Genomic DNA, 14,826 nt, shown 5'->3' on the forward strand with positions numbered 1-14,826 from the left:
CTGAATAAAATGATGGCTGTAATTTTAATAAGCCTCATTTGAAATCAGCACCGAACAAAAATGCACGTTGTACAAAAAATAAACTGCATTTTTTCATCTTAAGTATGTATGTATGTTTATTTGCCTCAAAAATGTAACAGTACATATGCGTAGTGCAGTGTTGATCCCGATAGCAAAGTGCGCACCATACTGCCATAGTCATGAGAATTTCTTTTAATTTACAATATCTAAAAATAGAGTTAACACAACATTTTATCTGTCCCAGACAGCCAGAGCTACTAAAAATATATTTATGATGCTTTTTCATCTTATTTTTTGTGTACATTTCGCTTCGCTGCTTTGTGACAAAAATTAAAATCAAGTAGCTTAGACATTACACATTAATGATAATACTGTAATATGGTTCACATTAGGCCTATCAGCCTATAGCTAATTCACTCCAAGTACATGAATAATCTTTTAGTCTTTAGTCTTGTCGATTGCTGTAGTCCTGTAGTCAGGGCCGGATTTACCATTGTGCAAGTTAAGCTGAAGCCTAGGGGCCCACAAGCCTTAGTTAGGGGCTTCGACATCAGGCCTGAGCTAGGTTATCAGGCCTTTCACTTTTGAATCATTTTTAAATGCTCTGATAGCAGAATAGGCCTACTATATTTGTTCAATTTTAGAATCAGTTTAATAATTCTTGTCCCAAATATTTATCGTTTACGAAGATAGAAATATGGTCGAATAAATTAAGGGGTCTAAATTTGAAAAACTTCAACGTTACACGTTCTGACATTTATTAACCCCAGAAACATAATACTGTAATAGGGTACGTCGGTACGGTGCTACAGTACCGGTACTAATATCTGAATACGGTACTGGAATATGGCCTATGGGTACTGTAATACCAGAACACAGGTACCGGTACCTCTACCAGTTTACCGTAATTCTTAAATTCCTTGTTAATTAATGAAAACGATTCAAATAATAATAAAGTACTACCGGTACCGGTACGGCTGTACGGTATTTGAGCCAAGCTATTGTACGGTAATTCAGTAGGCCTACCGTAATTAGGCTACCGGTATTACCGTACTTTTTTTCGATTTTTACGATTGCGATCTTTTTTATCGTACACCCGCTAACCTAAAATATTGGAATGATATATCAGTATATACTATAGGATTCACAATGAGCATAATTGCCGAAAGTCTAGTTCAATTTTAAAAACTCTACCCAAATATCCATTAGTTACGGTACCGTACAAGTACTACCGGTAGTGTGATTATCCATTGTTTCTGTATTTCCATCAAAACTTGTACATGAACGCACGTGTTATGCTCAGTCATCCATGACTTTATTTACTGCTGTATTTTGGATATTGAAGCGCAAATATTTATATGGTTTTCTATAGTGAATTATATCATCCTTCAAGCTGGGACTTCACACGCTAAGTTGTTTTGGAACTGAAAATGTACTATGTTTGTAGAATTGTGAGTGATTGTTCTCCAACTATTGAATATTATTTGTAATTGTACCAGATTGGGGTTAGGCCATAAGCTCATTCCGACTTCCCCTATTCTAGTAACTAGTTCTATTACAAGTTCGGGGATTGTGTGTGTGTTAGCCAAGTGTGTATTTCCTGTGCCCACAGGTTTCTGTCCCTTTACACTGTTACGTTGTAAACGTACGTTTGTCGTATATTTTGCCACTGTATGCAGTGCATCGTGCTCTGCCTTGCATCCAATCATTGTAGACTCATTATTACCCTTTGTTTGTAGCGTAAATTAGTATTATTATCTATTGTCTGGTTTAGCGTTTTCCTTTCGGTCATTTGCATCACGTATTCGTCGTGTAAAGAGTCGCAGATGTTTGTCTGTATTGTGGACTGTTTATTTATTTGTTATATATTGTAATTGTATTAGCCTCCCGGATCGGAAAACGTTTGGTGAGAAATTTGCCTTTTATTGTTGTTATATGCTTTGACTTATGTTAATCAATTTTGTTTTATTTTATTTAAGAAAACCGCTGTTCTTTGCCAAGAATATAAAGAAGTGATTTATGCACGTGTCTTGTTTGTGGACAAAGGGGCTGAGAGTGGCGCGTTCGATACGTTTTCATTGTGTCTCGTCGATATAGATTCCGGGCTATCAAAAGACGTGACATAACAGTTTTCAAACGTGCTTCAAAATTCAAACGATTTCAAGTCTCCAAACATAATTTGTGAAGTTTTCAATGATATTAACGTTAATACCAAAATTCTCAAGTTTTCAACCAAAGGGTTTCAAACATTAATTCGGGTTCTCAATAATGGCAACCGGTGGTAGGTCGGATGACCAACATCAGGCAATGATTAGCAATGCTCCTGGCAGTTTTAATGAATTTAAAACTCATCTAGATGTTTGCAGGAGTTCCAGTGACGTTAGCGACGTGAGTTCTTTAGCGTCATCGACTTTCTCCGTCCGGAATGCAAGAGTGAAGTTGGAGCTGGCACGCCTAAAGGCCCGTCAAGAAGAAGAACTCTCAGCTTTAGAAGACGACTTACGTAAGCTTCGGACAAGACACGCTTTACAGGCTGCTGAAACAGAATTAAAGGTTTGGGAAATGAGCGATGACAAATTTTTGCGGTGGGTAACAGTAGATAGAATTAGGCACGACAATAGCGTGAAATCCCGTGATTTCCCACCTAAATCACAGCTCATTGATAACGGCCGTGAAAATACTCCACGGCGTTTGCCGACTTTGCCTACACACACAGCTGATAGTAGCTCAGCTAATCCTGTGCCTCCACGTTTGAACCATGCTTTACATCGCAGAACTGTCGATCTACCCAAACCAGAAATTGCAAAATTTTCAGGTGATCCAATGGAATATTATTCCTTTATCCGCAACTTTAAGGCCCATGTTACAGATCTTGTAGATGATGATAACGTACGTCTGAGTTATTTGTTACAGCTGTGCCAGGGCGAAGCGAAAAATGCCATTGATCATTGCTCAATGATGGAACCGAGTCGCGGATATCGCGAAGCTATGAGAGAGCTGAAGAATGAATATGGTAAAGATCGTGTCATTTCCCGCACCTGTTTGGACAGGTTGAAGCGTGGTCCGAAGTTGAACTTTGACGACGCGAAAGGTATGCAAGCGTATGCGCGACTGATGCGGAAATGTGGCTTAGTTCTTGGAGAAATCAGTGAGTACGACAATCTTAATAATTTTGACAATTTGCTGGCCATTGTTAAACGATTGCCACCAGAGTCGCAAAACGCTTGGGATTTCAAAGTGGCAACAATTTTAGAAACGGAGGATCGCGAAGCTAGTTACAACGACCTCTCTAAATTTGTCACCGACCAAGCTAATGTTTCAAGATCAGACTTTCGTTTTGCCCGTAGAGATAGAAGGCAATCAAATTATTATGAAAATTCTAAGGCGAAAGGTAGTGCTTTTGCTATTTCTGCTAGTGGTTCAAATTGGCACTGCCCGTGTTGTAATTTTTCTCACGAATTATTCAACTGTAAGAAATTTAAAGTCCTTTCATGGTACGAACGATATAACGTGGCTAGACGGAATCAGTTGTGCTTCAAATGCTTAAGACGAGGGCATATGTTTAGACAGTGCACACAGAATGAAAGTTGCCCCATTCACGATTGTAAGTATCCGTTCCATCATGTTTTGTTGCATCGCGATTTCGAGACACCTACACGGCGAGATGGTATTAGTAAACAGACTTGTTCCGTCGGTACCTCGATGAACCATGCGGATCACGACGTTCACGCTAATAAATTGGCGCCCGCAAAGCAACAAGGGAACACCGGTATTTACATGAATATCGTCCCGGTGACAGTAACTGCTGGCAACAGGGCTTTTGATACATACGCTCTTTTGGACTGTGCTTCTACAACCACCATGTGTAGTGTGAAATTGATGAACAAATTAAATCTAACCGGGGTGCCTATAGATGTTACATTGCAAACTGTTGGTAATCGTCCCAAATCTGTTAAAGCAAAGAAGTTGTCCCCTCTACTCGTTAAAGAAATTGACGGACATGACGATTGCATTGAATTGCCCAATGTATTGTGCGTCAGTAACTTGCCCATAAAGCCCAATAAGCTACCCTCGCGCAGTTCCTTGCGTAAGCTATCCTATTTGTCTTATAGCATAAATAGTTGTTAAATAAATGTGATGTTACCGTATATTGCTAATTTGTAGATTGTCTCTGACTTGCAAGTCACCCATTCACCCTTCAGCTTCAACGCCCACGTGAATGAAGGAAACTTTAGAAAACTCTGTTTGATTTTATTCTCAGATTTCCACGATACACATAATATAAATCTTATAACATTTATCCCTACTAGCTTTGAATGGTTTACATCGTCTTCTCCTCCTATCGAAAGATATCGGAGTCGTATTTATAAGTCCATCATAAATCTTATTAAATACTGTAAACGTGAGCTCGTGATTCACGTTATAAACAGAAACTCCTATTATCTCAATAAGGGTAATTATGTACATCGTACGGATGAGAACTTAGATATAATTATTTCAATCAGTGACAAAGGTCTTGAGAATATAAATTTTAATTTGATAATGACTGGGTGGAACATGTTATGTTCTTAAAACTGGTGTAATTTGATTCCTACGAAAGTCTTTGTTCGAATTTTGGGAAAAATTAACTTTGTCATGATGATTTCAACATGAAATGGGGTACATTTGGGGGTTAGTTGCTATATTATCTCCCCATCTTACTAACTGGAAGTTTAAAGATTTGGCACCTCTAATAAATTGAAAATATATAGAAAAATACAATACACAATGCTAAAATTAATGATATATATAGGTCAAAAAAATATTTACATGTATATGATCTACAATGAGACAAGACATTGAAGTAAAGAAGAGTTTATAGAAAGGGTAAAGGTTGTAAAGTAGAATTACAGAAAGATGGCGTATTTTTATTTTAAAAATTTTAGTTTGGACGGTTAAAACATATTTTCAATTTAATGTATTTCGCTAAGTTAAAATACTTATACTCGCTTTATCGCATTGTTACGATTTTGTAGACCTAGTTGGTCAATATATGCTTGTCCCATGTCGGGAAGAAAAAACGCATTTTTAAGTTTATGCCATCTCAGGGCTTTTTTTGAAAAAATAACGCTTTTGGATACAATTTTTGTTAAACGAGCTTATTATTTTACCGTTCTATATGACGGCTTTGTAAATAATTAAAAGTATGACTCGCTCGAATCTACTTTTAGAAAGCATTTTAATTCTAACGAAATCTATTTAATCGAAAAGGAATGCTAACCACAAATATTCAATAATATAAATCTCTTGAAAGGTTTTGAAATCGGAATATTCAAAGTTGTTACCATCAATTAATTTATAAAATTAAAAGTCGAATGAAACGCCATGTATATATAAGAAGAAAAAGAAGTACTTTACCTTAGTATTAGTGGAAGAATGAAAAATGTCTGTCTCAATGATAAGAAAAACCTGAAAATCATGAAACAAATTGTAGGATGACATGCTCCTGATCTGTATATCCATTATGTATGCGAGAAAATATCTCTATTGTTTGGAATAGAGCGCGTAATTTACCGTAAAACAGTCCATGTATATAGTTCATTGTTTTCAACAGTTTGTTTTTGATTAGGTTTTTCATCTCGAACATATATCATGTTCTAAAAGAGTTCATTTCGATTGTTCGACAACACAGTCCATATTCATGATTTTAACGTTTCCAGAGTCCGTTACCATAGTTCAACTGTTTTCAATTGAGATTATTGTCTTTTCATAATGTTTTTGATTATTGCGGCTTGATAGCAATTTGATCCTTCAATCGTTGTTCCAGGCAATTTGAATCTCCCCGACGTTCGTGAGTTGGTCGAATTTGATTTTCGCACGTATTGTAGAGACGGTTTCTCGGCAATTGTTGAAAGCTTCTGCTTGGTCAGCTTTTTGGTTGATTCCGTCAAATTGTTGCCTGTCCTGATTGTTGCCCGTTGATCTGGTCCGTTTCAGAAGGTTAATTCAAGTCGGTTTTGTCACCATTTATAGCATAAATAGTTGTTAAATAAATGTGATGTTACCGTATATTGCTAATTTGTAGATTGTCTCTGACTTGCAAGTCACCCATTCACCCTTCAGCTTCAACGCCCACGTGAATGAAGGAAACTTTAGAAAACTCTGTTTGATTTTATTCTCAGATTTCCACGATACACATAATATAAATCTTATAACATTTATCCCTACTAGCTTTGAATGGTTTACATCGTCTTCTCCTCCTATCGAAAGATATCGGAGTCGTATTTATAAGTCCATCATAAATCTTATTAAATACTGTAAACGTGAGCTCGTGATTCACGTTATAAACAGAAACTCCTATTATCTCAATAAGGGTAATTATGTACATCGTACGGATGAGAACTTAGATATAATTATTTCAATCAGTGACAAAGGTCTTGAGAATATAAATTTTAATTTGATAATGACTGGGTGGAACATGTTATGTTCTTAAAACTGGTGTAATTTGATTCCTACGAAAGTCTTTGTTCGAATTTTGGGAAAAATTAACTTTGTCATGATGATTTCAACATGAAATGGGGTACATTTGGGGGTTAGTTGCTATAGTCTGATATCGACTTTCCTCGAATACACGACGGTGAAGTGACTTTGCTGATAGGAGCGGATGTTCCCGAAGTGTTTGTGTGGGAGGAATTTAGAAAGGGTCGGAGTCAACAGCCGATTGCGGTGAAAACCCCTCTGGGTTGGTCTCTTATGGGTCCGTCTCTGACCGTCTATGAAAACACTTCCATTAATTTTGTTGATACAAATCCTTTGGCGTCGCAGATTGAGCGACTTTGGCGTACGGATTTTGCTGACGTCCCCAGTATTTGTGACACTAAAACTTCCCGCGAAGATAGAATAGCGCGTAGTTGCATGGAAGACAAACTCAAATTTGTTGATGGACATTACGAACTACCTTTATTGTGGAAAATCGATCATCGCGAGTTACCATGTAATCAGAAAGTGGCGGAGAATCGCCTTCGTCAGTTAAAGCGACGTCTTTTAAAAGATGACACATTGCGCCAAAAATATATTCAGACAATGAATGATTATGTTGATAAAAGATACGCTCGTATAGCTGACAGTCCTAGGTCGCCGAACATCTATCCAACAAAATGGTTATTGCCACATCATCCTGTGATAAACCCAAAGAAACCAGACAAACTTAGAATCGTCTTTGATTGCGCGTCCAAGTCCGAGGGTTTGTCGTTGAATGATGCGCTTATGAGTGGCCCAGACCTTGTTAATAGTTTGGTTGGTGTACTAACCCGATTTCGAAGGAAAAACATCGCGATTATCGCTGATATTGAATCAATGTTCCATCAGATTAGAGTGAAACCGGAGGATCGGGCCTATCTAAGATTTTTGTGGTGGGTCGATGGAGATTTATCTACACAGCCAGTCGAACATGAAATGACTGTGCATTTGTTTGGTGCTCCGTCATCACCTAGTTGTGCTGCATTTTGTCTGTTGCAAACAGCGAAAGACTTCGGCGCGGAATACGATTCCAAGATTTTAGAAATTGTTAAACGAGACTTCTATGTTGATGACTGTTTGTCCAGTTGCAAAAATGATAACGATGCTGTTTCGACGGTGATGCAGCTACGTTCTTTGTTGAGTAAAGGAGGGTTTAAACTTACGAAATGGATGTCCAATAGTAAGGTTGTCTTGAATAGTTTGCCGGAAAGCGAGCGTTGTAAGCAACTGCGAAGTCGTGTCTTGGACGACGGTGTGTCTAATCGCATTCTAGGCGTGTATTGGAACGCATTGAGCGATGAATTCGGGTGCAAGATTGATATTCCCGATCGAGAGTTTACTCGGCGAGGTATTTTGTCCGCGTTAAGCTCGTTATTTGATCCCCTTGGATTTTGGGCTCCTGTCACGTTGACTGCTAAGTTGCTGCTACAGGATCTATGCCGTAAGAAGATCGGCTGGGACGACCCTGTATGTGAACGTGATGCAAATAGCTGGGCCAATTGGTTGAACCAAATTCATCTATTGGAAAACCTGAAAATTTGTCGCTGTCTTGAACCGCTTGACTTTGGACGCGTCAGTCGAAGTGACGTACATATTTTTGCAGACGCATCGAATAACGGATACAGCGCCGTTGCATATCTGCGTCTGATTGACGAACATTCTAGAGTTCATTGCGCTTTCCTGATGGGTAAATCTAGACTAGCTCCAATTAAACCCGTATCAGTGCCTCGTTTGGAGTTAACTGCGGCGGTTTTAGCCGTGAGATTGGGAGCAATAATCAGAAAAGAGCTAGACCTTTCACTAAGACAGTGCGTCTTTTGGGCGGATTCAACTGCCATACTACAGAGTATTCGTAACTCTTCGAAACGGTTTACAACGTTTGTTGCTAACCGACTAACTACGATCGAGCAGAATTGTGATATTTCAAATTGGCGCTACGTTCCAACTAAATTAAATCCAGCCGATGATGGTTCGAGAGGAGTTTCTGTAGATAGATTTCTTAATCGGGATCGCTGGCTGCGTGGTCCGGATTTTTTATGGTTGGATGAAAGGGATTGGCCTATTGACCCTGTTAGTATGCCGGATCCGCCACTGGAATTTCAACCTTCCGAGCATATTCCCGTGCAAATTAACTTAACTGACTGCTTGAACGAAAATTCTGAAACGGTTTCGGCTACCGATCGTTTAATTCAAAGATACTCTAGTTGGACTCGCTTGCGGAGAGCCACAGCTTGGCTTATGCGATACAAGTTGTTTCTGCTCATGCGGGTATCTAAGACGGCAAACAACCCCAATGTTGGTCCTTTGACGTTAAGTGAGCTCAGGTTTTCGGAGACGCAACTTGTGAAATACGTGCAGTGGCAGATGTTTCCGAAGGTTATGGAGATGCTGGGTTGCGGGATTGTGATTTGGAATAAGTCTAACTGCTCCCGCGCACTTCGTAAACTTTCTCCAGTTATGGACAGCTACGGCGTAATGCGTGTGGGAGGTCGTTTAGACAATGCGTCAATACCGTACGAATCGAAACATCCTGCCATTCTACCGAATGAACATCATTTAACTTCGTTGCTGATAATCAAGTGTCATATTGAAGTTGGACATTCTGGAATGAGTCACACTTGGACGACGTTGAGACAAACATATTGGGTATTGAAGGGTGGCGCTGCAGTTCGTAAAGTCATAGGAAAATGCATATTTTGTCGAAAGCGGAACGCCCATGTTGGCGAGCAGATAATGTCTGACCTACCCGCTGCTCGGTTATATGATAACGTCCGTGCATTTTCGTATGTTGGAGTTGACTTCTTTGGCCCAATGACTGTTAAGCAAGGACGGAGTCAAGTTAAAGTGTATGGTTGTCTCTTCACTTGTCTATCGATTCGGGCCGTGCATATCGAACTAGCTAGTAGTTTATCAACTGACGACTTTATTGACGCATTGAGACGCTTTACTGGGCGCAGAGGTCGTCCTGTTCACATATATTGCGACAATGGAAGCAATTTTGTAGGTGCTTGTCGTGAATTGAAAGAATCAATTAGCAAATGGAACGAGCAAAGTATTGCAAACTATCTGCGTCAACGTGACGTAGAATTTAACTTTAATCCTCCATACGCCAGTCATATGGGTGGCGTTTTTGAAAGAATGATTAAATCAACTAAACGAATTCTATCTGTATTGTTGACAGGTCAATCGATAACTCATGAGAAGTTGGAGACACTACTAGTTGAAGTGGAATCGATACTGAATTCCAGACCGATAACTCCAGTGATAATGGACCACTCAGCTGATGAACCGTTGACGCCCAACCATCTACTACTTGTTGGTTCGTCACCAAATGTATCACCAGGTGTATTCACGAAGCGTGATTGCTACGTTCGACAGCGATGGCGCCAGGTACAATATCTGGCTGATGAATTCTGGCGTCGATGGATAAAAGAGTACCTGCCAACAATAACACAAAGGTCGAAATGGACGAAAGGACGTGATAACTTCAAAGTCGACGATATAGTTCTGCTAGTTGATGAATCGATTCCTCGCGGTCGATGGACTGTTGGAAGGGTTATAAATACCTTCCCAGACAAACATGGACTCGTCCGCTCAGTGTTGGTGAGAACCGGCACAAATGTTGTCAGACGACCCATTACTAAACTATGTCGATTTCTAGAAGACCAAAAATAGTCGATCGAATTATTGTTTCATTTACAACGTTTAATTTTTTAGAATATATTCCCTGGGTCATATATTCGGGTGGGGGTATGTTACGTTGTAAACGTACGTTTGTCGTATATTTTGCCACTGTATGCAGTGCATCGTGCTCTGCCTTGCATCCAATCATTGTAGACTCATTATTACCCTTTGTTTGTAGCGTAAATTAGTATTATTATCTATTGTCTGGTTTAGCGTTTTCCTTTCGGTCATTTGCATCACGTATTCGTCGTGTAAAGAGTCGCAGATGTTTGTCTGTATTGTGGACTGTTTATTTATTTGTTATATATTGTAATTGTATTAGCCTCCCGGATCGGAAAACGTTTGGTGAGAAATTTGCCTTTTGTTGTTGTTATATGCTTTGACTTATGTTAATCAATTTTGTTTTATTTTATTTAAGAAAACCGCTGTTCTTTGCCAAGAATATAAAGAAGTGATTTATGCACGTGTCTTGTTTGTGGACAAAGGGGCTGAGAGTGGCGCGTTCGATACGTTTTCATTGTGTCTCGTCGATATAGATTCCGGGCTATCAAAAGACGTGACAACACAACTTGGTGTAGAGTAGGCGAATAATATTAGTTACCTCCATATTGGTACACGAACTTATGGAGCGCTCTTTAGTTCTATTTATATGTACCAGAGCCATTATATAACCGTTATATAATGGCTCTGATATGTAGGCTACTACGGAACCAGACCACGCAATAATATTGAGATCGCTACGCAAAATACTTAAGGCGATAAAATAAAGCCAAATACAGGTAAATGGGGAAGCAATTCGATAAGCCATCTTGGCTAACGTTTTGTGGTCGTTTTTGTTCGATTTTGACTGATACGTTGGCCATATTATTAACCCACGACTTTCGCAAATTCATAAAACTGCCAAAATTAGCATCGTATGGTGAGCTGGGATATATTAGCGTTTAAATAATGAGAAACGAATCAAGATCAGGTGAATATGCCAGAAAAATCGACGCAAATGATTGATTTCTGTCAAATCCCATAAGAAATCAATTAATAGACCTTATTCATGAAAAACCCATCCTACGCGCAAAAAGAAAAGTGATGTAAAAAAATCTTTTTAACATTAGCTCTTATGGGGGATGTGATCACCAGAGCAGAAATTTGCATTTTTTGTAATTTTATAGATGTCTTTCATTGTATACGTGAGCAGTTTTGAGGATAGAATATTTTTTACATCTTTTTTGATAATTTTAATATGATAAACAGGGTCAAGATTTTTAATAATCGTTCATTGAAATTTTAATGAGCACGGTGTTTCCGATGACGTCATTCTCACTAGACCATGAGATTCTGCCAACGCGCCGTGCTCTGTGGGATATGCACTCCAACTGCTTGTGATAACAGAATACCGGTACCGGGACCACAACTGGCGTTCAACGAAAGACCTATTTTGGATGTTATATATTTCATGAATTCCTTGTAACTATGTACACTTCTGGTACACCTTTCAAAATCCAATGGCCTAACTTTTTAAATAAAAGAAGAAAAATTTACTTGAGGCAGTTTTGCTTTCAATTTCTTTGATCAAACAACCGCTACAGCCATAACATAGAAACTTCCAGCGGAATGCGCATAATAATAATTTCCCTTATTATGATGCAAACGACGCAATAATGGCTGCTTACAATGTGGTTGAAACCAGTTGTGTACAGAATTTTCTACTTTGAAAAGCTTGATATATATATATACTTTTCGTAGGGTTTAAACTTGTCAAGTTTTCAAAAGAATTACAAACTTCGAAACCGAATTTCGAGGCTCTAGGTTTCAGCCTGCCTAGCCTATTGGTAAATCCAGCCCTGGTGATGGTACCTACAGCAAATTTCTGTCCCTAATCACTCAGCAGATTGAAATAAATGGTTTTCATTATTTATTAGCAAAGATAGATATTTTAATTAAACATATAGTTCAACTTAAAGCCTGTATATTATATTATAAATATATGTCCCATTATTACTGCATTGTGAGAAGGCTTTCCACACTATCAAGTCTATAAGGTTTTAGGCGTCTTCCAATGTCTCAGATGGAAACTTCAGTCTTCAATTCGCATATTTCTTTTCATTCATGCCATTAGCATTTGAAGCTTGACTGATTCCAATGTATCTTTTCCATTGTTGTTTGATGTAATATCTTAAACGTGACTTCAAATTTTTTTCTCATTTCAATCATCACATGTTTGAATACTCGAGCTGACTTCTACTGATTTGTTATTAATTTACAATTTTTTGTTATAAATTAACTGTCGTACTTGCTAAGTGTCCACTAAGTGAAAATCTAGTCTACAAAAAAAGCAGTGGTTTAATAATGGACTACAATATTAACCGAATCCAAAAATATTCCGTAACTTAGTCAACCTATCCTCCGAGGAGTTTTTGTTAAATTGTTCAAACATCTTATTTACTGGTAATCTTGATAGCGAACATGGGGGGCAGGGGGTGAGCTGACTGTGATGGTCGTATCGCTCCCCAGTCTATACCGAATAACTGTGTGTTTTGTAGTCTATATAATTTTTATTGATTCAATGCTTGTATTCTGGTTGACAAAATAACTCTCCCTCTCGTATAGGCTTGCACGTAATTTACGGATTTACGTAATTATTTTGAGTTACGGAAGGAAAGTTACGAATTACGTAAAGTCGTAATTATTGCATTGAAACGAGCTTTCTTCAAAGCAGTCAATTTCGTCGATTGCGAAAAATGAAAGCTCAACAAGTAGAAGTTAGAGTTCCGGTATTCGCAGCCGTTTTTCTCTCTTTTACCTTTCTTGCTACGTAGGTGAAGGAGGGCATGACGCGTTGCCATTCACTAACCTATTATCAACTTCTCTGGCATGGCCAATGTAAATTATTAACGTAGTTAAGGGGGAAGAACTGAGTAGGGCCGTTTGACGCCAACACACCTGGTTTTAACTTCTCCCGTAACTTAACCGTAGATAAGGGATAGAATTGCGTTGAGACCGATTGACGCCAACACACCTGGTTTCAACTTCTCTCGCATCTTATCTAGCTTGGCCAATGTACATAATAACCGTAGATAGGGGGGAGAATTGTGTTAAGACCGATGGACGCTAACACGCCCGGTTTCAACTTCTTCGGGTGAAATGACTTATGAACGCAGGAGATCAATCTTTCAAACATGGTCTATCAAACATTTGTATCTATTTTACTTTTATTTATTATTTACTTGTTCCAGTTTTCCGTTACTTATGGTATATATGTTCCGTTTCTATTTTATTCTATTTTATAGTCACGCGTTTAAATAGTGGGAATTCCCCACCAAGTGTGGATTAGCAATGCTTAACCATTCTTTATTGTTGATATCAACACTTGATATATGAACATGGAATATCATACTGTTTTTGGCTGTTTTATTTCAGACTTGGGGTATAAACAGGAAAATGTCCATAACCTTTCAACACGACGATCTTGTGAAATTTAACGAAGAGCTTTCGCGACGAATTGGAACCAAATAAGCGAAAAGAGCGATTGATCACTCGCGCCAATACCTCGCCGTGATAATTAATGTCGCGCTTATCAAATAGCAATATGACGACAAAAGAGAGATTGCGTAATGAACCAACGCAACTTCGTCTTCTCGGCATCGGTAAAGCGATTGAGACGGCAGAGAAACAGCAAAACGACGGATTCCTCGCGGACCGCAAAAAATTTAACTGCTATCATATATAATCAAATATGAGCCAGTGTGTTTATTCTGTGCGAGATCCATTTTCTATTACAAAATCTTGATGTTCTGTTAACGGTTTTATCGTTATATATCATCCCGGATGATGTTATATATCAGTCCGCATGATGTTTTTCACAATTCCTCTCAATATTTCGGCCATATATGATTAACTGTCTTACCAAATGCGCCAACTTATTTTGATTTATCGTCGACTTGAATACCACCGGCACTCGACCAAACTTGTGTCAATCTTGGCCGATAGGATCGCCGACTTGAGTTAGCAAATAAATGTCGTGAGTGTAAAATAAATGTCACAAAATGCATTGTTTTGCGATATAACTTTTGTATTTTCGGAGAAGGCATATCATATAAGTTCGATATTTAAATTATACTCAAATAAATAATATTTGATCTAAATTTATCGCAAATAATGTTATAAACATTCAGTCCGCGAGATGATTAAATGTAAAATGAAGCATGGTAATCGGAATATCGTCAATAAGTCGACATCAATATTTATTATTATAAAATGCTTAACAAGGCAGTAATGTCGGATAATGCAGAAGACGCTGCAAAAACAAGTCTTCGTCGCGAGGAAATCGCAAGTATAATCAAACGAGTGAATACGCTCGTCGTTGGTTAATAAATTAGAAACCCGTAATTTTTATTCAGTATTAAGGTGGTTTTAAAAAACTATCGTTTCCATAAATATCCGTATACCAGTGTCGGTAATGATAAAATAAAATTGATCGCATAAAAATGGGACGGTTAATTTGCGAAGGTGATAAAGGAAAACCAAAGCTAACACAAAAGATAAAAATCAGAATAAAATTTATTTGAATTCACTCCTTGATATTTGTCTTTAACATCTGTCGCCGGCGTGTAGTACTGCCAAGAATAT

The 14,826-nt window shown here is 38.3% G+C and overlaps 2 protein-coding genes across 2 annotated transcripts; both read left to right on the forward strand.

Annotated features, from left to right (window-relative positions):
- The first annotated feature begins 1,658 nt into the window (after positions 1-1,658).
- LOC120341575 (uncharacterized) lies at positions 1,659-4,149 on the forward strand. The gene is made up of 2 exons (XM_078117153.1): positions 1,659-1,927; positions 2,001-4,149. The coding sequence occupies exon 2, from the start codon at positions 2,290-2,292 to the stop codon at positions 4,147-4,149; it is 1,860 nt and encodes a 619-aa protein (XP_077973279.1). The 5' UTR covers positions 1,659-1,927; positions 2,001-2,289.
- Positions 4,150-6,613: 2,464 nt separating this feature from the next.
- On the forward strand, positions 6,614-10,759 carry LOC144428324 (uncharacterized). Its single transcript, XM_078117412.1, has 2 exons — positions 6,614-10,548; positions 10,622-10,759. The coding sequence occupies exon 1, from the start codon at positions 6,754-6,756 to the stop codon at positions 10,192-10,194; it is 3,441 nt and encodes a 1,146-aa protein (XP_077973538.1). The 5' UTR covers positions 6,614-6,753; the 3' UTR covers positions 10,195-10,548; positions 10,622-10,759.
- Positions 10,760-14,826: the final 4,067 nt, after the last annotated feature.

The sequence above is a fragment of the Styela clava genome, chromosome 10 (genome assembly GCF_964204865.1).
Source record: "Styela clava chromosome 10, kaStyClav1.hap1.2, whole genome shotgun sequence".
NCBI classification, from domain to species: Eukaryota; Metazoa; Chordata; class Ascidiacea; order Stolidobranchia; family Styelidae; genus Styela; species Styela clava.